At 37.0% G+C, this 24,899-nt stretch overlaps 1 protein-coding gene across 1 annotated transcript in view; it reads right to left on the reverse strand.

Moving 5' to 3' along the window:
* LOC139719410 (ras-related protein Rab-3-like) overlaps nucleotides 1-24,899 on the reverse strand; it is a 79,542-nt gene that overhangs the window by 36,419 nt on the left and 18,224 nt on the right. The window contains exon 2 of the mRNA XM_071630826.1: nucleotides 6,542-6,769. Within this exon, the coding sequence (XP_071486927.1) occupies nucleotides 6,542-6,769 (228 nt within the window). The remainder of the gene's footprint in view (nucleotides 1-6,541; nucleotides 6,770-24,899) is intronic.

Below are 24,899 nucleotides of genomic sequence, written 5' to 3' on the forward strand. Positions count from 1 at the left end.
ATACTTTTGATGCTTCATGGTATCCCAGCTCTGCATCTCACTTATACATTTTATACAAATTTCATGTAATCCATAATGGATATAATGTGTAACAAATTATATCTTTATCCCTCTCTATTTTTTCTCTTTCTCTCTCATTTACATAGGGCTTGTCCATACTATCTATTTATTTATCTATCTATCTATATATTCATCCTTCTATCTAAACATGTATCAATATGCATAAGCAATATATTTCTGAAATACTTCTTTCCTGTTTTATACAGTGTCAGGTACAAGACATATACAATTGTATTGTTGTTATAGTATGTATTGCGAGATGTAAATTATTCGAAAAAAAAAATTAGTATAGAATCCCATCAAGGTGCGCTCCAAGTACATGCACAAGATATCTCAAGAAAAAAAAAAGCAATCTAATCACTTGAAGTCATACAACATCTATTCAAAAACATTTGAAGCAAACTTCTGCTGAGCTCAATTTAATCTGTAGCAGTAAAAACATCCATCAATTAGTGTCATATAAAAGTACAGTACAATGTATTTTCATTGATTGGATTATCTACACTGCAATAATACCATTCACTGGACAAGCCCTATGTAAAGAATCACTGGAATAACTTCATCTGTCTCTTGAAAATGGCAGTATGTTAAATCAAGTGGAATTGTGAAGAATTACATAAAATATTCTTTCCAACATATGCCTGTTTGGGACCCCATGAAGCAGCCTCAATAAAAATAAATGAACTGTAAACCTACTCACAGATGAACACTCTCAGTAATGAGGTTATGGTATATTCACCATTAAAAGTTAAATTTTATCCCTGACATTAAGTCTCTTTTGTCGGATGACCCCATTTGTTTCTCGCCCCCTACAAACACTGATGCATTTACTCCAATCCTCATCCTCCTGCACACAGCTTGAGCTATAGTTGTAATCACTCATCCTCACACACCATCCCTATTTATTATTGATTCAATCCATGAGGTCTGTAGGCAAGCATCACTTTATGTGATGAAAGTAACTCATCTTTGTTACATGATACTGTGAGAACTCAGCCCAGGTATTTTAACTATGGGGCCTGTTTTTTTCAACAGAATTCACAGAAAAATAAGACAACTACTTAGAAATTATTGAATGAACAAGCTATACAATAAATAACATAATTTCTATTTCCTGAACTCTGTAATCTCATTGAGTAGCTTGAATTAACCCAATGCAAAGAAAAACAAATGATCTTTCAAAATGTTTCTACCTTAGCATTATTGAAAATAAGGATGTAGTACAAATAAACAGCTAAGAGCTGAATGTTGTATGAAATTATGTGTTCAACAAAATAAAGACAGAAAACATTGTAAGTGTTGCAAGGACTGACTCCAGAAGAGACAAGTTCAGACCTGCTAGATTTGGCAAAATTGTTAGAAATTATGATAAAAATGACTCAAACCTTTGAAAATGACTCACTGGCTGAGATAAAAATTCAGTCTGCATAAAAGAGTCAGGAAAGAGGGGGAGAGTCAGTCTTGTCGAGCAATGGGGGAAGGGAGGGGGGAGCAGGGGAGACTTAGCACACGAAAACTGGAATGAGATTAATAATGCAAGGTTTATCACCAGGCAGCACATTAGGCTGGGGATTGTAACCACTTCTCCCTATTACTACAGACACAGAAAGAGCTGGAGGCTGACAAAAAGAGACAGAGAAAGAAAAAAAGAGAGAGAGAGAAAAAAAAAACATGACAGATGGATGGGAGGAAAATACTGGGAATACACAACTTTTTTTTTCTTTTCTTGCAATGAACATTTTGTGCTAGGCCGGGTAAGATGAATTCTTCATACTAATTCCATGGACATGTATGTTAATGACAATTGAGCAAGTGCTTCAAAAGCTCACCACTGCCATAGCAACTAAAGGTTTTGGCAGTACGCAGTCTACTATGATAAAAGGTGACTGGTCTGCATTACGACAGCAAATTCACTCACACTATAGGCCTAGAAAGAGGATTACAAACAACATAACATATATGAAGACTACAAATGACATAGCAGTTATACCCCTGCCATATAACCACTTCAAGATCAAAGATATGAGATAATATTACACATAACATTTTGCACACAGACATTTTAGCTTCTCAAAAAAAGAATTTTTTTTTTTTTTTACAATGATACTACCGATAGCATACATGTGTACCAGACACATACAGTACCTTCTCATGCTTCCTTCCCTCGTCTCACAATCAAACACTCTTGATTCAAAGGCCCATTTAAAGCATTAGAAGCAACAAATTTGCTCAATTTTATTTTTCAGGCTGATTTCATGATGAGGCGATTGCATAAAAACTCCCCTTTTTAAAGTAATGTTGATAGATCGTGATATACGTGCAGCAAGAGTCTTGGAAGGAGTCTACAACTGTACAAGAGAATATCAAAGCAGAGAAAAGATTAACTAATTGAAGACGAGTCCCAAGAATACTTGGGCAGTTGTCTATGGGAAGCATGTGTTGTAGCAAAATCAGTCCTTCCTCAATGGGTTTTAAGCAAAATGAAATTAAGATATAAAAGGGGAGGATTTCATTCCATTATGAAAAAAAAAATCAGCATTCATTTTCAACGCCTTTTTTCTTGTAGATTTCATTTCACACATTGGAGAAACTAGAAGCAATGCAATCATGTAGCTGAGACTTCAAACTACAAGTTGTAGGAATATCATTAGATAGCAGCTTTGATAACCAGGAACATAAAATTGCTAGTTTGATGCAGTAAAAAAGAAAATGTATTATTTGGCTTATTAATGCACACAATTATTATTATTATTATCATCAACACCAAAAGAAGGATTTCTAGTTGGTAACTCAATATATGCCATGACATAATTCTTCAGACATTACCTTTTTGATTGAAAAAAGAAGTAATTATCTTGGATTTCTGTTGTAACTTACAAGTAGGTTGTTACATTCATGGACCACTAACATGAGCTCAAAGGGATATTTCAGAACTAGTGATGTCATGGTTTTTGGGTCACTTGCTTTTAACAAATTATACAGGAAAATTTTGGCATAATTGTTTTTTTATATCTCTACACATCTAACTTCATATCTACTTCAGATATCAAGATTTGGGTTCTAGCCATTCTACAAACCAAGTGACATTTGTGTTCCAATCTTTCTACAAACAAATTTGACATTTGGGCTTCAAACATTCTAAAAATCAATTGACATTTTGGTTCCTACCATTTTACAGACCAATTTGATATTTATTTTTTTTTGTTTCTTTGTTTCTGCAAAGGCATGGATATTGAACATATAAGTAACAATTTTATGAAGGAGTAGATTGCTTTATGCTTTATGCTTTCCTGTAAATACTATCTTTTACTACTCTGGCATGTAATAAAATGGGCAAATCTCTTGATTTTTTCTGGCCTAGACTTGGGTAAATCTCCTCAAAGCATCAATTTAAAGACTGCAATTTGTTCAAAGTGCACCTTTTGTGTGTGCATACTACACGACTGTACCAGTTAACATGTGTAATCATGAACGTCTTTAGAAATCACCTCCTTCATAAATAAGACTGAATCTTATAAATCATGCCAATAAACATGCTGTATACAAACCTGTTTTCAATACATTGATTCAGATGGTGGCCATTTTGTCATTGTTCATTTTCTCATCCTGGTAAAAAAAGGGGGACAAAGGACCAAAGTACGGGTACTATTCCTTCCCCATTCCTATTAAGGACTCACTAAGGCAGAATGAGATTGGTAATCTAAAGTGGTCCCCTTTTTGAAGTCATTAGGCATTTCAATTAGCAATGATGCCATCGCTTTGCATCACGTAATCAGGCTTCAGCTGCTCTTTCTCCTTCGCAATGGGGCAGAGTAATTATATGCTTGACTGAGAAGGTATTGAGGCAGACTTTCCCATTTCACAAATGCCTCCTCTCCATTTGGTCAGGCATTGGATTACATAACAAAGGCATGCCACTTACTTCTAGCTAGAAGTGATGTAGAGGCAAGAATGAAGAATAAACATTGTACATCAATGTACAAATGATGTCTAATTTGAAGCACTGTTCTAATTTTGCTGATTTCTAAGCAAATTATCACAAGCAAAAGTGTATCACTTTTCCTTGAGTTTTTTCCTCTATCATGGTTTTTGTTTTTCAAGTTCACAACACTGTGGCAATAGCCAAACATTACTGTTAAAGTAAAATGGCTAGATGTTATAACTAATTGTTTACTTCAGATATCTTGCATGACAAAATACATTATAAAAGGAAAATGAACATCATGTGTTATTCCAATACTCTAAAAAATGCTACCTAAGACAATCATCCCCTGTTACTAGTCATCTAACTTATCACATTTCTAGAACATCACTTTAAGAAGAACTGACTGCATCAATATTTTTTCATCATCACTTCCTGTTTATAGTCATCATGGTACATGATGGTACACACAAATTTTACCGGAGGCCTACATACAACTTTTTCACTGTCACCTACTGTTGCACAAGCATCCCAGTTTAGGCTCATGGACAAGCTGCTATCAGGATTATATCTTTCAAGGTTCAAGGTAGTATACTGCTTATATATAAAAATAGAATTTTTGAATATCAAATCTTATAGCTTTTCAGTTCATTTGACCCAATGAAAAATAATGCATATCAAATAATTATTTCTACTATATTATCAGCCAGAGATTAAATTGTTTAAAATAACAATTCCTTTAAAAAAATGAAATGATAAAAATGCTCGGTGTGTTTTTGTTACTGACATCAACAGAAATGACTTCATCTCTATGACAAGCTAGTGTTTAATATAAGACAGTGGCTGAGATAAAAACCCTGCCTGTTTCATTAGCTGATGGTGATGATGATCATTAACTAATAAATGGGTTCATTGTGGGAAGATTTGGGCAGAACAGTGGTGTTAATCATTTCAATCAATCGCTCTTCTTGCACCAACCTATCAGAGGGAAATTACAGCTTGAAGGTTTACATCTAATGATACTTAGTAGGCATATCATTGTCTGCCTGTGGTTCAATAATTCTAATGAAAAATCAGAAATCACAATGGCAACCACTGGACATCACCAGCTGGCAGCAGATGGCTGCTTGGAGAAAAAAAAAGTATTTTCTCGTCAAAAGCAGTGTTGTGTTAAGGATTAAAATCCTCAGAGTACTTTGCACACATAGTATATAGATAGATAGATACTTGTATTTCAAATTAGAAGCGTGTCTGGGCATTATGCAAATCACATGTGCAAAAAAGAAAAAAAAAAACACCAAGTGGTCTTGAAGGCATACTAATGTGCAATGTACAAAGCAATCACCCAGGGGAAATATCACGCACCATAAGGCATTATAGCAAGAAGAATGAATTCAGTCCTTCTTTACAATCAATATCATCTTGCCACAGTATTCCTTATTTCTTTTTTTCTCCATGCCCCTGTCAATCCACTTGATCTGAGTCTGTCATTCAGTCTCCAAGTGTGATAATTTGTGTGTGTGTGTGTGCATGTGTGTGTGCATCTTTCTGTCTGTTTCTGTGTGTATGCACATTTTTTAAGGAATGACAGTAAGGTTTGTGCCGAGTTGAAAGTCTGGAGACGAGACAACAGATGTGCACGAATGTCTTAAAAATGAGATCACTGGATCTCAGCCTTTACAACAAAAGCTGGGTTTGGGTTTTCTTTCTTCTATAGCCTTACTTGTACTTATAGTTTCACCCTCTTGCCTCGACTCACCCAAATTTGTAGTTTGATCCTCCTGTCTTGACTCACCAAAGGTAGTAGTTTGACCCTCTGGTCTTGACTCGCTCAAATTTGAAATTTGATTCTTTTGTCTTAACTCATCCAAATTTGCAGTTTGACCCTGTTGTTTCAAAACTCATCCATATTTAATGTAGTTTGACCCTCTGGTCTTTACTCACTCAAATATGTAGTTTGAACCTCTGCCTCGACTATGAGCTCTCAAATTTACAGTTTGACCCTCTGGTCTTGACTCACCCAAATTTGAAGTTCGACCCTCTGGTCTTGACTCACCCAAATTTGAAGTTTGACCCTCTGGTCTTGACTCACCCAAATTTGAAGTTTGACCCTTTTGTCTTGACTCACCCAAATTTACAGTTTGACCCTCTTGTCTTGACTCACTCAAATTTACAGTTTGACCCTCTTGTCTTGACTCACCCAAATTTGAAGTTTGACCATCTTGTCTTGACTCACCCAAATTTGAAGTTTGACCCTCTTGTCTTGACTCACCCAAATTTGAAGTTTGACCCTTTTGTCTTGACTCACCCAAATTTACAGTTTGACCCTCTTGTCTTGACTCACTCAAATTTACAGTTTGACCCTCTTGTCTTGACTCACCCAAATTTGAAGTTTGACCATCTTGTCTTGACTCACCCAAATTTGAAGTTTGACTCTCTTGTCTTGACTCACCCAAATTTGAAGTTTGACCCTCTGCCTTGACTCTCTCAAATTTACAGTTTGACCCACTTGTCTTGACTCCCCTAAATTTGTAGTTTGACCCTCTGGTCTTGACTCACCCAAATTTGTAGTTTGACCCTCTTGTCTTGCCTAAAGACTGTCTTGACTTTGAAGTCAATGCCAACTGTGCTGACAAATGCCGATGTGAAGGAGTCATCTGCGTAACGGAAGAGGAAGGAAGTCTTGCCCACACTGCTGTTGCCAATGATGAGGAGCTTGAACATGTAGTCAAAGTTCTGGTCGGCGGCATCCTTCTGCCATTTGTTGTCTACTGTTGCTGAAGCCATCTGCATGGATTCATAAATGAGAGGAATTAATTTAACACACTGTCTAATATGTCTTATGGTTGTCACATGCAATCCTCTTCAATTAAGAGTTCTATTACTCTTTCTTTCCATCTTTGGAACAACACAAAGGCTCAGTCCCTATACAATCACATGCAGAGTAACCCAACAAAGAATCTATTTTGAACAAACTTTCTAATCATGCCATAAGGTCTGAATTCTAAGTTAATTGATAAAATTCAGTGAAATCCCTTGTACTGCTTTCACAAACTGGCAACAACACAGTACAAGGGATGGAGTTTTCTGACATAAGAGATATAATACCAAAATCAAGGAAATACATTTTTCCATATATATAAGTCTTTACTGGTAAATTAAGCGCATTTGGGCAGATAAACTTATATCCAAGAAAGGATACACATCTGAAAATCTTTGATTGTGAAGGAAAGTACTGGATCCATGACATCATATAATTACCAATTTGTGAGGGAAGGAAGTGATTTTCTTCAAATTTCATAAAATTTCATAAACACAAAGCAATCATCATGTATCTATAGTTACCCAATCACATTCTGCATTTAACCCATTGAGGACAAGTCCCAAACATATTCGTGCAAGGGTCTATGGGAAATGCGTGTTGTAGCAAAATCAAGCCATCCTCAACGGGTTAATGAAGTAACCTTATTTTGTTAGGGTACTGCCTTTCCAGAAAAAAAAATCTGGTCAAAGATTTACAATGAAAGCAATGAAGCGCATGCTATACCATCATCACCTTTCCATTTCACTAAATATTCCTCCTACTCCTTTTTTTTTTTCTGCTCTGGATTGAATTGTGGTTGCAATAGGCAAAGAAATTATAATCCAGCCTCTAAATGTAACCAAGAATATGATCATTCATGCACAAATTCTATTCACGTGTCCAACTTTGGCTGTCGTCCCATCTGGGCGCAAATCATAGCACAATTCTAGCACCAGTTCTTTTCATGTGAGGCAAGAAAAAGCAATACAGATGACCTTTTTTTCACAATTTTTAACAATGGTTTCAATGCATCTTTCTTGCATAGAGCAAGTTACCGGCCTGAAAAATGCCTTTAGGAAAAAGTCTATAACCTTTTTCTCATGCAGTCTTTGGCCCACTCCTTGGCTGATTAGTAATACATACTTGAGTCAGCCAAATCCTGATTAGTCAGATGGCACATGTCTTCTTTTTTTTAATATCACTGCTGTTGCTTCAAACATCTTTTGTTTTAATGATAGTAACTCACTTTTACAATTGCTCTAAACAGGAATTTTTCCACACAATAAATGTTAGACAAGGGTAAATATAATAAAGTTATTATGTGTAAATTAATTAAGTTGACTCACACAGTGCAGCTAGCATGAGAAGGTCTTCCTTAGAAATAATTGTGGTCCTACAGATTCCTTCTATACCAAATCATCACAATGAAAATTCATTTGTATAGAGAAACAATTCATGGCATCAAAAAGCACAGCTTGCATCAGGCATGCCTAACAATAAAACAATGTACAGATAAACAACAGATGATATCAGAAGTCTTGAACTAGCAAACTGATCCCACTTCATTCATCAAGCTGGATATATTCCTGCAAGTGGTTTTGTTTATTAGAGAAATCAGGAAATGCTATTTCAGGTGCAATGTCACCTTTCATTTCTCTGTAGATATGCTTTACAACAATCATCATGATATTCAAAACCCAAAATTTCTGAACAGGCAGTGTATACTGTCTTGGTAGCCTACAGCATATCTCATTGTACAGAGTTTATATACATGTACCACACCCACACCACCCTCGTAAAACTCTCTCTCTCTCCCTTCCCAAATCATATTTGTTTCTCTGTTCTTTCCTCTTTCCTCAATTTCCCTCATAAAAGGTTTTCATAGTACTGTTTGGTTTCTATTGCACTTGATATGAGATACAAGATAGATTTATGGAATTCATGCCAGGGACAATTATTTGTGTTATTTGCATTAACGGTTGAATGATTATATAACCACAGATAATTTTTTGTATATTATTTGAATTCTCAGCATCTATCAAACATCCTGAATGGATATGGCTTATTTAGACTAGGTGACTTTGTACCTCCCTACATGTGGCATGGCAGAGTTCAAAATGTGTTTTTTCAAAATATATTTTATTATCTGCACACTCTACAAGGCTTGCATTGTGCATCCATGCAGTGCACTATTGATAGAACAAAATTTTCTGTGCTGTTCTACTCCAATACCAGCATTAAGCACTGAGGGTGTGCCAGCCTCATGGGGAGACACACTCCCCAATAATAAGATACTCAATAAATAATGGATTTTGATTCCAATGTTCCAATTCAGTCTACAACCACACATCAAAGCCATTTTGTGGGATTTTACATGGCATCCCCCTAACAAAAATTTGCATTCATTCTGCATAGTAAGTAGAAGAATGACTGATACCTTTTATGAACCACTGCTGGAGTCACAGTGAAAAAATGAGTTGTTTGAGATAAAAGATATGAGATTAATATGTCCTGTATGGTTCTTGTTACACAAAGATCATGCTGGAAGTTCTTTAAATATTATATCAACTACATCATGGACCTTTGCTGTCAAGACATGAAAATATGGTTTGTCAGACCCATTTGTCATTGAGACAGTTAAACAAGTATAACTTTTGAGCAGAAACTTGAAAAAATACTTTTTCCATAAATAACAACCTTTATGATTTATGTACACTTGTATATTATGTTCTTCAATACTTCATCAATGCACTGAATTCCAATTTTGTACAAAGGAAACATAGTCAAAATATAATATAATCAAAGTGACCACAGTTAATAAATGCCACCAAACATTAAATAGCCAAAGCCAAGCCATTTGATGCAGATCTTGATGGATTTATCCTCCTTTCTATTACAGATATCATACTCTATTGTAGCTCATCTGCCAAAAAAGACATCACAGTCATTGAAACATGTACTGAAAGTTTCTTTTGTTCATAAGCCCATTACAACCCTTTCAGTTTGCAATTCGTTTTTAAACCTCATTTGATTTTTATGGTCACTTGATATGTCATCAAAAGTTGGAGGCTCCCTAATTGTCTGTAAATACCCATAACGGTACTATATTTTATATGACACAATGGTTTCTGCTATGCAAGAATGAGCCATATTTGACAGTGTAGTACACTGTACATGCAATCAAAGTTCTATTACAATCAACAGTCAAACTACATTGTATGGTTGATAGCACATGCATTCTGTACATTGTGTGTGCATGTACGGGTGACAAACATAACATGTCCTTGAAAAACACGTAGACTTACAGTTCCTTGACAATGAAGTTTTCACATATTTCTCTCACATACATGAGGAATTTCTACTGTCAGAATGGTTACATTTCTACTACCATAATGCTGTATTCAGCACTTTTGGAGCTCCCTAGCAACACAAAAATTTTAATGCCCTTGAATCCAAAGATGTTTGATTTCAACGGTTCAGAATTTTACACATCATTTTTTGCACAGTCATATTGACTCAGGCAGAGACCTGGGGTAGGGAGCATTTTTGGGGTAGCAAAATGTGATATTGGTCTCCCATAAAAGAAATTTCTATTCTCACGTTCTTAATTCTCATCTTGCTGGGTGAGAATGATAAGGGCGTCAAGTTGCCTCAAACACTATGGCTTTTGTTGCAATTTAACGCCCTTATCATTCTCATTTGATGATCTGCTCTCAACCAATTTATTATTTTATGAATTTTTCTTTCTCTTGGAACCATGGATTATATGACTTTTATATCTATTATTTATAAGAGCTAAACGCTTGTAGCCACTTAATTATGGAATTGTGTCATTGATCATTTCAGATACAGAATGAAATGAAGGAGCCATATGAACACTCATTTAACCCATTTAGGATGGGCTGATTTTGCTACAACATGCATTTCCCATAGACACTTGCCCTAGTATACTCGGGACTCGTCCTCGATGGGTTAAGTTTCTCACATGTGAATTAATGGGTATTATAATGACGTTTTTTCTCTTTGGTTACACAAGACTATGTTTTATTAACCATCGCAGCGGATAGATTTGCATCATAAGTTACAATGACATGAAACATTCCAAGAGGTAGCATATCGTCGCTGGGGTGATAAGACCTTGTATCTGCAATTTTGGTGAAAATGACTTTTTTGGATTATTGGTCAAATAATGGGTTAAGTGATGTACTGTCCAAATCCCAACTGTCTTACTCCAAAAATGAAGCCACCACGGCATGCCAAAGGAAAGGCTATCCCATTCGCCACAGTGCTTTGGCCGCCATGTTTTTGGCTCTCCTGAACATTAGACATTTTGTAGATACGAGGTCTTGTTATCGCCCCAGCGACAATACATAATAATTACTGCTTTCAATCGGATCAACATTCTCTCAAAAGTATGGACCTATCTATCATTGTTAGAGTGTAGACACTACTGTTCACCTAAACTTTTTTTTTTTGGCATGGTTGATAGAATACAGGGTAAGAATTCTAATAATATATTCAGGCCTTGTAACTTTGAGACAAAGAGAATTACCAAGGTCAGCGACAAAACCCATCATTCACAGACATTTTCAGCTCTATCTAGGACCTAGGAGCAAAGGTGTACACTGTATTAACACATTTTCAACACAGGCTCCAGGATTGACAACTAAATCCCTTGAAACTATTCTAATTAGAGGCCTTAAACAAACATCAGACATGAACACACACACATCCTTGTCAGATAAGGAAAGTCCTTTTAGAGACTATAAACAAATAGACACAAACAGAACCCTCAAATAGTTAAATAGGACTCTAACACTGGCTACTAGGACTCCCAACCCACACAAACTACATTATATGTGCACCAACAAGAGATTCATAATTGGACAGTTGTCATTGATGACTTCTAATAATTGATTATTTGCATTATGGGCTTTCTACTGATATTAAGGGAGCTAGTTTGTTTATGGCATAGTATATACTATGTGTAAGGAAACATGCATGTCAACTTGTTCTGTAACATACACTAAAACATATACGTGATGTCTCAACATTTTTCTTGTTTTAGATCAGGACTACAAAAGCCGTTACCAAATCATCTGCCACAAAGAAGACAGCATTCCCACTAAAAACCTGAGAGTTTGACATGGAATCCCTTCAGCACTGTCTTTGCTTTAAATTTTGCATAATATATTTATGCTTAAATGTCATTTAGATATGAAAGGAATGTCAGCTTTTATTTTGTGTCCATAAATCATCCAGTCATCATTTAACAAGGTACACAAATAAGGCGTTTTCACATCAGCCCGATAAAAATCTAAGCTCGAGATATTTTTTAATTTCCCAAGTCAGAATATAGCGCGCTATTTCGAAACATCGGGCTGATGTGAAAACGCCTATAGTCTGCTTACAACCCCTCATATCTACAATACAGAAAGTATCCTTTATACACTTTAGATCTGTACAGCTATGCAAAACATTATTGGTGAGGGGGCGCCTGATATATAATTCTGTGCAAGAAGTAAAAGCATTTATGCTTGTATTGTTGCAAGGACACTGTGCCTAGTACGTAAAATTCACCTTTCCTACAACAATCCCATTCACTTACAAAATATGAAAAGCGTTGATTGAAGTAAAAAGAAGGTGTATCAGAAAATAGACTAATTTTCAAATCAGTCAGGTGACCAAAGATTTCACACTTTGCCCAGGCCATTGACAATGTGCAAGAAAAGTCTTTTAATTGCTGCAAAATTTCATGATAAACAAGATACAGCTTTTTATTTGCACACATATCATAGTTCCTGGAGGTTAGCCATTTCTTGTGTCTGATGCACAGGAATGTTTTTAGTTTGTTTATTTTTTCATATCTTTTTCTCTTTGTAAAATAAGTTGAACAACATAAATTCCACTAGCTCTTATAGTTTTGGCAACTATACTCTGTTTTTGCTACTATAGCTATACAATGTATCATGTTTAAAAGGCACTGAAGGCTTGTGGAATTAGCTAATCATATATGCACAACTCACAGATGGGCCTCTCCAAATTAGATAAAGCGTACTACTCGTGCATAAATTATATGTGCAGAGAATTATCTAAAACTCATATGCATGTCAGGGTATACAGTAAGCCTACATACATCATACACATAGGAGCAGACTGCTATACACATGAATACATAACACACACACAAACACACACACACATCATCTCACACACTCCATTCCAGTACAACCACCCATGCTATCTTATTAGCTGAGTGGATCAATATGGCACCTGCTAGAACACCTGCTTTGTGTGTAGCTTGTGAGAATAATCTATCCTGGCTGTACTGCTGTACCACAAGACAATTTTACATGATCAAATCCATTGTTGTGTGCAAGCCAGGCTGTCCTTGTGTGTTTGAGTACAGATGGGAAATAATGGGGACTTTGAAAAGTTGATCTGGCGATACAGTCAGAAGTCAAATTATAGTGGAAGCTGTTTAATTTTGTATGTTAGTATTGTTGTTTTTTGTGATCCACTCTTATTTTTCTTTCTTTTCATGAATTCAAGAGCATAATCAAAAATAATTTTGCAATTTTTTTGCATGCATATCTTGGCAGAGGTAAGATAAAAACTATGCAATTTAAGAGAATGAAAAGCAGCCCATATAGCATATCATCAGTACATGACAATGCCCTTCTGCTCATACATAATGAAAACAACATGTTTACATAATTTATGCATTCTTGTTTCAGTATATACAATTACCAACAATGGATGGATGAAATAGTTACCATCATACAGTAGACTCTCGTCATAACAAAGTCCTCATGACCCGCAGTTTTCTTCGTAATATTGGAATTTCGTTATAACCGAACAAATAAACAATAAAAACACATACAGCAGATCATGTTGCGGCCTGAATTTTTACTTCGTTGAAACCGGATTTTTGTTACCCAGGTCGAAATTCCCATAGAAACCAGTAGAAACCAGTAGAGACCTTCTACTGGTTTCTAATGGTTTCCGGATTTGAGTGGTTTCTATGGGAATTTCCAGAGGGTTCCAGTAGGATTCCCATAGAGACCATTAGATTCAACTGGTCAAAAGACCAGAACAAACCAATAAAAACCAGTAGAGTCTACTGGTTTTCAAATGGAGTGTTAAATTCAAAGTTAGACCAGTAGAATCCAGAAGAAATCAGTACTGTTTAATGGTTTCAAGTGGAGAGGGAAACCTGTAGAGAACAGTACAAACCAGAAGAGTCGACTGGTTTCAAAACTGGGTTGAAAAAAGACAAGTCAGACCAGTAGAAACCAATACAAACCAGCATTTTTTTTATGCATGTTAAGACATTACTTGTTAACCAGTAAAAACCAACAGGTAGGCTACCCGTGCAGCCTACTGGTTTGAAGATGGCTTTAAAAGAAGGAAAAACCAGTATGAACCAGTACAGACCAGTCACTTTTCTGCATGTATAAACAAGAATTAAATCAAACCAGTAGAAACCAACAGGTACCAGTAGTAATGGCTGGAAGAGGGTCATACAATTGTGATGAAGTAATACCAGCATAAACCAATAGAAACCAGAATATTCTACTGGCTTAAAATGGGGGTGTCGAAATATCAAGTCAAACCAGTGGTAACCAGTACAAACCAGTCAATCTCCTATACATGTAGAAACAAATAAGTCAAACCAGTAGAAACCAACAGGTACCTGTAGAAGTCTACTGGTTTGAAGAGGGTTGTAGAAGTGTGAAGTTATACCAGTAGAAACCGACAAAAACCAGTAGAATCCACTGGCTTTAAAGTGGGGTGTCAAAATAACAAGTGAAACCAGCGGAAACCAGTACAAACCAGTCAATCTCCTATACATGTAAAACAAATAAGTCAAACCAGTAGAAACCAACAGGTACCTGTAGATAGTCTACTGGTTTGAAGAGGGTTGTAGAAGTGTGAAGTTATACCAGTAGAAACCGACAGAAACCAGTAGATTCCACTGGCTTGAAATGGGGTGTCAAAATATTAAGTCAAACCAGTGGTAACCAGTACAAACCAGTCAATCTCCTATACATGGAAAAACAAATAAGTCAAACCAGTAGAAACCAACAGGTACCTGTAGATAGTCTACTGGTTTGAAGAGGGTTGTAGAAGTGTGAAGTTATACCAGTAGAAACCGACAGAAACCAGTAGTTTCCACTGGCTTGAAATGGGGTGTCAAAATATTAAGTCAAACCAGTGGTAACCAGTACAAACCAGTCAATCTCCTATACATGTAAAACAAATAAGTCAAACCAGTAGAAACCAACAGGTACCTGTAGATAGTCTACTGGTTTGAAGAGGGTTGTAGAAGTGTGAAGTTATACCAGTAGAAACCGACAGAAACCAGTAGATTCCACTGGCTTGAAATGGGTGTCAAAATATTAAGTCAAACCAGTGGTAACCAGTACAAACCAGTCAATCTCCTATACATGGAAAAACAAATAAGTCAAACCAGTAGAAACCAGCAGGTACCTGTAGATAGTCTACTGGTTTGAAGAGGGTTGTAGAAGTGTGAAGTTATACCAGTAGAAACCGACAGAAACCAGTAGTTTCCACTGGCTTGAAATGGGGTGTCAAAATATTAAGTCAAACCAGTGGTAACCAGTACAAACCAGTCAATCTCCTATACATGGAAAATCAAATAACCAGTAGAAACCAACAGGTACTGTAGATAGTCTACTGGTAAGAAGAGGATTAGTAGAAGTGTGAAGTTATACCAGTAGAAAGTGACAGAAACCAGTAGATTCCACTAGCTTAAAATGGGGTGTCGAAATATCATGTCAAACCAGTGGTAACCAGTACAAACCAGTCATCTCCTATACATGTAAAAACAAACAAGTCAAACCAGTAGAAACCAACAGGTACCTGTAGATAGTCTACTGGTTTGAAGAGGGTTGAGAAGTGTGGAGTTATACCAGTAGAAACCGACAGAAACCAGTAGATTCCACTGGCTTGAAATGGGATGTAAAAATATCAAGTCAAACCAGCGGAAACCAACGAGTACCTGTGGAGTCTACCGGTTTGAAGAGGGTTGTAAACTTGTGAAGTAATACTAGTAGAAACCGACAGAAATCAGTAGATTCTACTGGGGTGTCAAAATACTTCTAACAAATCAAACCAGTAGAAACCAACCGAGTGCCTGCAGAAACCAATAGAAACCGGTGGATTCTACTGGAAGTTGTCAAACAACAGAACGTCGTTACAATGAACAACTTTTACGGAAAATTTTGTTAATTTTGTTATCATGTGGATATTAACAATTGCAAAAAAAAATAAAAATATAAGTCATATATTTTGAAATAAAATTATACTTATGTAATTGTTATAACCTAATTGTCTTTAAACTCGTTATGCTCATCAATAAATCCCTGGGTCTCAAACGGCAACATGTCGTCATACTACCGCGTAGCTAGCCGTTATGCAAACGAGCTACTTTTGGCGGGCAGCGCAATCCGCCGTCCGCTCCCCAGCCCTGCGCTGGCTGGCTGGCCGGCCGGCCGCCACCGCATTCATATTTGAGCTGTACGTCGGTACTGCGCTGTCGTACACACATCAACGCACCCATCGCAATATGTTCAACTCTGTCATCCAGCAGCCAAATTATACCGAGAAAACTCCACTTACGATTGCATTTGTGTTTCGGAATGAGAATCTTCAATGAGCTCAGGAATCTAAGGTTTAGTTAGCGGTAAACATTGACGTTTTATTTCATTTGAGAGTGACTTTGATGTCGAGTTTGCTTCCAGGCCGTATTCAACCATAGCTGATCATACTAGGTGACGATCGGAATCGAAGCCGTACGTTTGAACGCTACGTTTTTTTCGGTGTACAAGTACGCCCTACGGTATGTTTCAGAAATGTCGTACACCATACTACATGTATGTTCAAACGATTTGAAATGTGCAAGCTAGTGACATCGTGAAAATTGACGAAACAATCCACTGTGAATCCAAACTGTATCTGGTACTACCGTTGTGGTGGTGGTACGTGTCGGAGACTGACAATGCCCGATAATGGACTGTGAGACACTGGAACAGCTACAGCCACCAGTACGCAGTAGGTTCACTGATATGCATAGCCATGCTGTACTCGTCTGCAGTGCAAGTGTATGAGGAACCCGACTGAGACAAACCGAGCACCAGTGTTGGCCAGTTAGTGAGTGTTTTGCCTTAGACCTCTTGTTAGCCTAGATTTAAAGTATTATTAACGCTAACTACAAAGTTGGATTTAAGTTAGCTCTTTATCACTCAATATCAGTTTGTGTGCCATGATGGAAACATTCTGTTTGCCACATTAGACACCAACAAAATAGTGATGATTTGAGAATACATGTACATTCAGTTTTTCTCATCTAACCGAAACATTCTGTTTGCCACATTAGACACCAACAAAATAGTGATGATTTGAGAATACATGTACAGCTATGTATTTAACTTGTAGATTTATGTTGAATCGTATTTTGGACATGCAGTGAGCAAAGTTGTAGAAAAAAATGCCAAGCTTTGCTTTCATGTATGTGTGTAAATTGTATTAGGGTGTCTGAAGGTAATTTACAATATTGCTTTGAGATGTCTTTAAGAGATTTTGCTTACATATTTGATAAGAGATATGTCTAAATACGAAATGTGCCAAATATCAAGGCTCACAGATGTTTTAATCACGAGATATAAGCTTCGAAAGTTGATGCCAGATTAGACTATTTTGGCCAGAATCGCGTGAAAAAAGTGGTTCACAGCGCGAGTGCGAGCACGTAAGATTTGCCCGCACAGCCCGGCTCGCGTGCGATCAATTGATGAGCGCACAGAGGCCATTAATACGCAACCTTCCATAGCGATTCCCGGCTTGGATACGCACTCGTTAAGTCCCGCCCACTCTAACGTACGGCGCACGTTACGCTCTGCAGTGTGTACTGTATACTGGACATAAACACGGAAGCTGTATGAGCTATCTCGCCATGTAACCATCCATCGGCCTGGCCTGCATCACCGGGACCGGGGCCGCCTAGGGATGGGCCTGCAGATCGCGCCCGGTCGAACGCATACTGCCGGCATTAAACACTTACGAAGAGCCTGAAATCAGCGCTGATCAGATCGGAAAGGGTGTGTAAAGTGAGTATGATCGATATTGAAGTATAGTTTGACCTAAATTGTAAAATCAAGAATTCAGAGTCGGCGGTGTCTACCTTACCGATATGCGTTTTGATTCCACTTCCATACACGTGGCCGGCTTCTACATTGCTCTGTGTACGTTTCGACGCGCACACGTGTACCTGTACAGCAGTACGAGTATACGACTCAGGATTTTAGCTATTATTGCGTTGAAATTTGGAAGCGCAAGCACGAACTTTGCGCAGCTTTTTTTTTTGTGGTCATTTTGAACACTTCTCTACATTTTCCTCTTTCCGTTTAAAAGTATATTTTATTGATTCTAGTGGTCTATTATTTTTCCCGTGAAAACTGTACTGCTCTGGTATAGTGGTAATGCTTTTTCATACATGTATTCCCCCTTTCATTCATTACAAGATATGTTTTTATCTTATTTTGTTTTTCCATCTTTTTTCATCCAAACTTCATCGCCTATTTGTAGCTTTCCTCACTCCTTCATTGTCTTGTTTTTTCTTCCAGGTATGCTTTTGATTTCATCAAGGTTCCAGGCTCTTGGTTTTCATCACATCTCTGCAGAACGGAACACGCAGACCTTTTTATAAAACGGACATTTTTTTTTTATTCCATGATCAACATTTTTAACGAGTGTTTCATGTTTAGTGAAATACACGTGAATAATCAGCCAGTCATGTAACTAAGCTTATACATTTATATTTTTGTGGATTTGCATTTGCTTCAAGCACTCATCCAATTACATCCACGCTGTGAAGTTTCACGCTATGAATAACTTGTCTCCGTATTAAATGTTGAATGGATGTACAATTCAAAATGCTAAGGCTTCTTTGTTATCTCATCCCTGTATTTGTATGTCACTCGTTGAGAGTTATAAAACTTCAATAGAAATACAGGCAAAACGATCAATTCTTCATAATTTTGACGAGAAACAGATAATGAAATATTCACATCCTCGTATAGGCCCTATCACACACATTAATTGGTGTACTCTTGTTTCAAAATATTGTACAGTGATACATTTTGGGAAAGAAATAATGTGAGAACAGTAATATGTCCATCATCGCATTGTTGCTGATCGAGTATGACGTTCAATTTTCGTTTGCTCTTGGGTATAATTTGTGAGATTTGGAATCAACATTTACGGAAACGGAACGCTGTTATCGACTACCGTTATCGCCGGACAAACGATTAGTGTCTAAAATGAGAATATCAAATATCATTATGACTGGAAATTAATCAGAATAAAAGCAAAAAACAAAACCAAAAAACAAAAAACGGAACAGATAGTTATGAAATAAATAATTATTGCGTCTTTAGTTTGATTTGTTGTCTCTTGTTTTACGTCGCGACGTGTTCGAAGCAGATGATTATGAACGGATCTAAACGGAGAATAATCGTTCCTTTATGCGTATTTGGTATTATGCGTATTTATGCGTATCAGTTGGCGTGAGTTTGTGTGTGTGTGTGTGTGTGTGTGTGTTTGTAGGGATTTATTGTGTTTTGTCATTATTTGTTTATGTTTTGATCAGTGCTACATGATATCGCAACTCCGTCCACGTGTGTCATGAAAACGTAGTGCCTTCGACTTTCTAGAATATGCGACAGTCATTCTTCCGCTGGAAGCAGTAAAATGTATATTTCGAACAGATAGTAACCATCGTTTGGAACCGTGAAACTTGACTTTGATGTAACAGAAGTGGAGAGGTAAGTTTTTTTTTAATCTATTTTATCAGGTTTCCGATTTCCCGACACACTAAGAAAGCAAATGCAACGGAAATTTGTCTGCATTGAGCTGTTCATGCGATTGAGCGACACATTTGCGCAAGAAACAATTGTGGACAGATTCTCTCTTGAAGGAATAAGATTACACAGATTACAAACGTTAATCAAAACAAATACCCTGATTTTTTTTTCTTTCAATTAGTCATTAGTTGCGGTTGAAAAACGTTCGCATTAGCGTATTATAAATGCTTTCAAAAATAGCATAAAACAAAATAAAATCAACCCTTGTGTGCGCAAAGTCACGCGTATGCCGATAAGGGAGAGCAAAATGACAAATCTAAGATATGCATGAAATTATCTACTTTGTAAAAATATTATTTTGACAAATATCAAAATTTGACATTTGATTAAAAAAAAAATATGGGATCCCAGGCGGAAACGAAGACTTGAGAAAACAAGACTTTGAAAACGTAATTCTTGGCAAGCTAATTTACTGTTGATCGGCTAAGTGCAGTCATGAGGAATGAGCAAGTATTCATGATAATGTGAAATGCTTTAATAATTAATGAATTTATTATTTTCTTTCATTTTTCAATGTTTTATTTCGCGACTATTTAACCTCCGTTACCTTACGCTTTTGAGTGCTACGTGTGCTATGTTATGCATGTCAAGTACGTCACACGTATCGGGCGGGCCGACTCTGTATGCATTACGCGAAGCACGTGCGGGCCTAATCTTCGCGCTGGAAGCGTCATTGTGGCTTGTTTCGCGTAAAATGCATATGCATCAGTCCGCTTTACGCGTTGTCGCGCTGAAGTGATGAATATGCAAGCCACGCCTCCTCCGTTCGCTGAGCTAGGGAGTGAGTGATATGGGTACATTCAGCACACTTTTATAATATGATCCCGTGGAGCTAGCAAAAAACTAACCGTACCAATGGATTCCGGATAGCCGAAACCTCTTAACACTCAGTCAGCATTGCAAATAACGAATCCGTCTCGGAATAACAGCTAAGTTTATGTTTCTTTTGCCGATTTTCCCCAGAAATGCTTCGAATTTTGAAATGCTGACTGAGGGTAGTATGGAGCAAACTCTGCCCTTTCAGATGATACCTAACTTGTCGAGATTGTTGATTGGGATCAACCTAAGAAATTGCTGGAAAGGTGATTTTTTAGCGGAAAACCGTGACCACTTTTTGATGCGCGCGCTCGCCATTCATAATACACGCAGCGCCACGCAAAACCTATGGGGAGAGATTTCGGGCGACACAACTCGGTGCGCGATCAGACACCCTAATTGTATGACAAATCTGTGACCATTTAAGCGTACAAAAAGCCAGTATATTATAACAACAGTTCGTAGGGAACACCGCTTGCTAGTCAATCACCAAGTAAAATACAGGCTATACAGTATGTACCGGTTACCCGGTACATTGTAAGTGAGAGAAATGGAATTGCCAGAAACACTGTCTACCCTGTGCTAGTGATTTATCAATCGGTGGGGGCGGGTTTGTGCATTGAGCAGAATATGTGAAGTTAACTATAACACGCCCTTGACAGAGTCAGGCGTGGAAACGTAACATATGTTGTACATTAATCATACATGTATGTATAAAGAGTTCAAACTGAAACACTAGTTGACCATAATGATATGATTGTTGAATGTTGATCTCCAATGAAGAAGAAAAATGTGCTGATTTTTTAAACAAATGTTCTCAATTTGGCAAGATTTACGTACAACGTGTAGTACAATATATCACTTTAACATCAAACATTGAAAATTGATTGATTACTCAAAGTTCTCTTTCTGTTTGTTTTATCTTTAAGTATTAGGAGACGATGAAGACTAGAGGAAGCCAGCTAAGATCGACTTGCGGAGCTCCGCTATGCCACGTACCTGGTATTTTGACTGCCACGAGTGGGCCCTACATCTTCCCTTGCCTTCTTCAGAGAATGATGACCTCACTGAGAGTTTGGGCCTTCAGCATTTTGAAATCGTCATACAAGCACCAGATGGGCCCAACCAGGGAGGCCTGGCCAAATATTTGCTCTTACAAAAAGTGTATGTTGTCAGCTTGTCATTTCAGGAAAATTTCAAGATATTTTCACACTAGTGAAAGAATTATGTGAGCGAAAGAAATGTAAAACTGAGAGAACCATCATATTCAGCCAGACTCATCATCATCAGTGCAGAGATTTGTTAGCGACAATGTACTTTAAAGATTGACTGGAGGAAAAGGAGTGTCACTATGTCCTGTGTTATTTCATCACTGGTGACAGCTTAAATGAGGAAATACTTGAACAGTACCGTAATGTACAATGTACAAGTTTAGTACATACATGTATGTCAGAACCAGATGACTGGGCTTGGGTGATCTTCTGTGCTACAGTGTATCTTTACATTCATGATGGGTACAAGTATAAACTGCAAGAAAGTCAGCATATACTTAGTTCATGTACAGTATTTTATCATTTTGCACAAGAGAGTTGCTGTGCTGGTCGAGGAGGGGAAGATTCCTGCGCTGTACTGATGGCAAAGGATTAGGTGAGGACTAACTTGGACAATAACACAGTATAGCTGTGCTTGCTATCGGATAAAAAGACTAACGGGTGTGAGCTTGAAGTGCAAAACCTGCCGCGTCCATGCTGTGTTGTTTGTGCTCAAAGTTGTGTAATTGAATCATGCAACAGTGTACATTGTATTTTTTTCTTTTTTATTTTAAATGGTCAAATGGGTAATGTTCAGTTTGATGCATTTTCTTTCTTTTTTTTAAATTAAATTAGTGTAACCTTGCAACTTGCAGACCTGCCAGTTTGCAAATGATAATGATTTTATCAGGTCCCAGGTGAAGACTCTTGACTTATTGTGAAAAAATCTATGACTACTATTAGACATTAAACCTCACAGATTGTGCATACCACTTTCCAGCTGACAGAACAAGGACCTATTATAGAAAGAAACTAGCCCAACCAAATGCTGTGTGCAGCAAAGGGACAGGGCTGTGTATAATTACAATATAGTAAGAAAGGTGATATGCACTCAAACAGGTAATTACAGGTGAATCGTGGTATTTAGGTCCTTGACATGAGGTTTTCTTATGTTTTTGAAAGGCTGTTAACTAACATAAAATGAGCTGCCAAGCATGCGTGAGCATTTTGGTAATTGAAATCTATTCTGTAAACTTACATTCAGATGTGACTATGAATTTGTTTATTTGTTTATTTTCCTCTTCTTTTTTTTTTTACTCATTGCCTCTTACCTACAATGTCCAATCCCATTTTGGTGCCGCTTTTTTTAACTCTATCTATGATCGATGCTGTTAGTGTTATCTGTGTATGTACCGTAGATGTATGTACCTGGATGATGCCAGCAAGACAGCATGGTTTATTTTACATACATAATTATGAATATCTATTCTTTGCCAACCACCAATGCTGTATTTTGTTTTGTCAAGTGAAGTTTTGTTTGTCATGCCATCAGTTTAATATCTTTATTATTAAGTTTGTTTGTGTACGTATGAGTTTTGCATCCTTTCAGATGAACATTTTCTATGATTAGGGTAATCATCTTTAAGTTATCGCTTTAACAAACAAATGGGGCATATGGAAAGTGCTCAATGACAGGAATGTAAACCTTGTATTTTTGATGTAATACAAATTTACATGTTTTTTTTTTTTTCAAATACCTGTCGAGGCCTTATTTGTCTTTCAAAAACAAAAATTCCTGTCACATAATCAGTTGAACGAATTTGTTAACTGAAATAAAAATTCTTTGGCTTGGCAAAACAACATGGTGAAAAAAAAAGTAATCTGAATAATAAATACTTTGAAATGTAATGTACTCATGTAATATGATTATCATCCATTGACCTGTAATAAAATTTCCTCAACTTAAGATTGTATTTACTCCAGACTTACAGTGTGTGATAGAAGTCTCATGTTTTGATTAATGTATGCATACAAATGCAGTGTGAATTTGTGTGGCATGTGTTGTGTACATGTATGCATTCTTAATTTTGAACATTCAGGTATGTCTCATTCAGTCGAAAATTGGTTAGTACTGTACATTAGTTGATGTCTGGTGGCACCATTACAAATAGGTTTTTTGTTTGTTTGTTTTTGCTGATTTGAAGAAGAATTTGTACTACTAGTGCACATCCATTATATTGGACATGGTTCTATGGAAACTTTTTTGCAATGTATCAAAAAAGTAAAAAATCAGGTCCTTAAATTACCTGTATTTACAACTGTACTACATTTACAATGTTCTTTCTTGCATTGTTGAGCTGTAACAACATTTTAATGTAACAAAAAGAAAACTGTCGGTCCTGAAGATGTCGTTATAATGGGAGTCACTTGAAGTGCAAGTTCTTCTTCCAAATGCATTGATACATGCTGTTACTGGTTCAGTAGGAATTTCTTCTGGTTTCTACTGGGGCCAGTACAACATCTACTGGTATTCTGTTGGTTTCTTCTGGTTTCAGTAAGGAATCTACTGGCATTCTTCTGGTTCCAGTAGAAATTCCTACTGGTTTCTACTGGTTCCAGTAAGAAATCCTGCTGGTTTCTACTGGTTCCAGTAAGAAATCCTGCTGGTTTCTACTGGTTCCAGAAGAAATCCTGCTGGTTTCTACTGGTTCCAGTAAGAAATCCTGCTGGTTTCTACTGGTTCCAGTAGGAAATCATGCTGGTTTCTACTGGTTCCAGTAAGAAATTCAGCTGGTTTCTACTGGTTCCAGAAAGAAATCCTGCTGGTTTCTACTGGTTCCAGTAAGAAATCCTGCTGGTTTCTACTGGTTCCAGTAAGAAATCCTGCTGGTTTCTACTGGTTCCAGTAAGAAATCCTGCTGGTTTCTACTGGTTTTCTACTGGTTTTGTTAAGATTTCTACTGGTTTTGTTGAGATTTCTACTGGTTCCAGTAAGAAATCATGCTGGTTTCTACTGGTTTTGTTGAGATTTCTACTGGTTTTGTTGAGATTTCTACTGGTTCCAGTAAAAAAATCCTGCTGGTTTCTACTGGTTTTCTACTGGTTTTGTTAAGATTTCTACTGGTTTTGTTGAGATTTCTACTGGTTTTGTTGAGATTTCTACTGGTTTTGTTGAGATTTCTACTGGTTCCAGTAAAAAAATCCTGCTGGTTTCTACTGGTTTTCTACTGGTTTTGTTAAGATTTCTACTGGTTTTGTTGAGATTTCTACTGGTTTCATTGAGAGTTTTCATTGGTCTTCACTGGATTCTACTGGTTTAAATC

Source organism: Diadema antillarum, unplaced genomic scaffold, assembly GCF_040938485.1.
Source record: "Diadema antillarum isolate AM-2024a unplaced genomic scaffold, OU_Dant_1.0 scf00000110, whole genome shotgun sequence".
Classification (NCBI taxonomy): Eukaryota; Metazoa; Echinodermata; class Echinoidea; order Diadematoida; family Diadematidae; genus Diadema; species Diadema antillarum.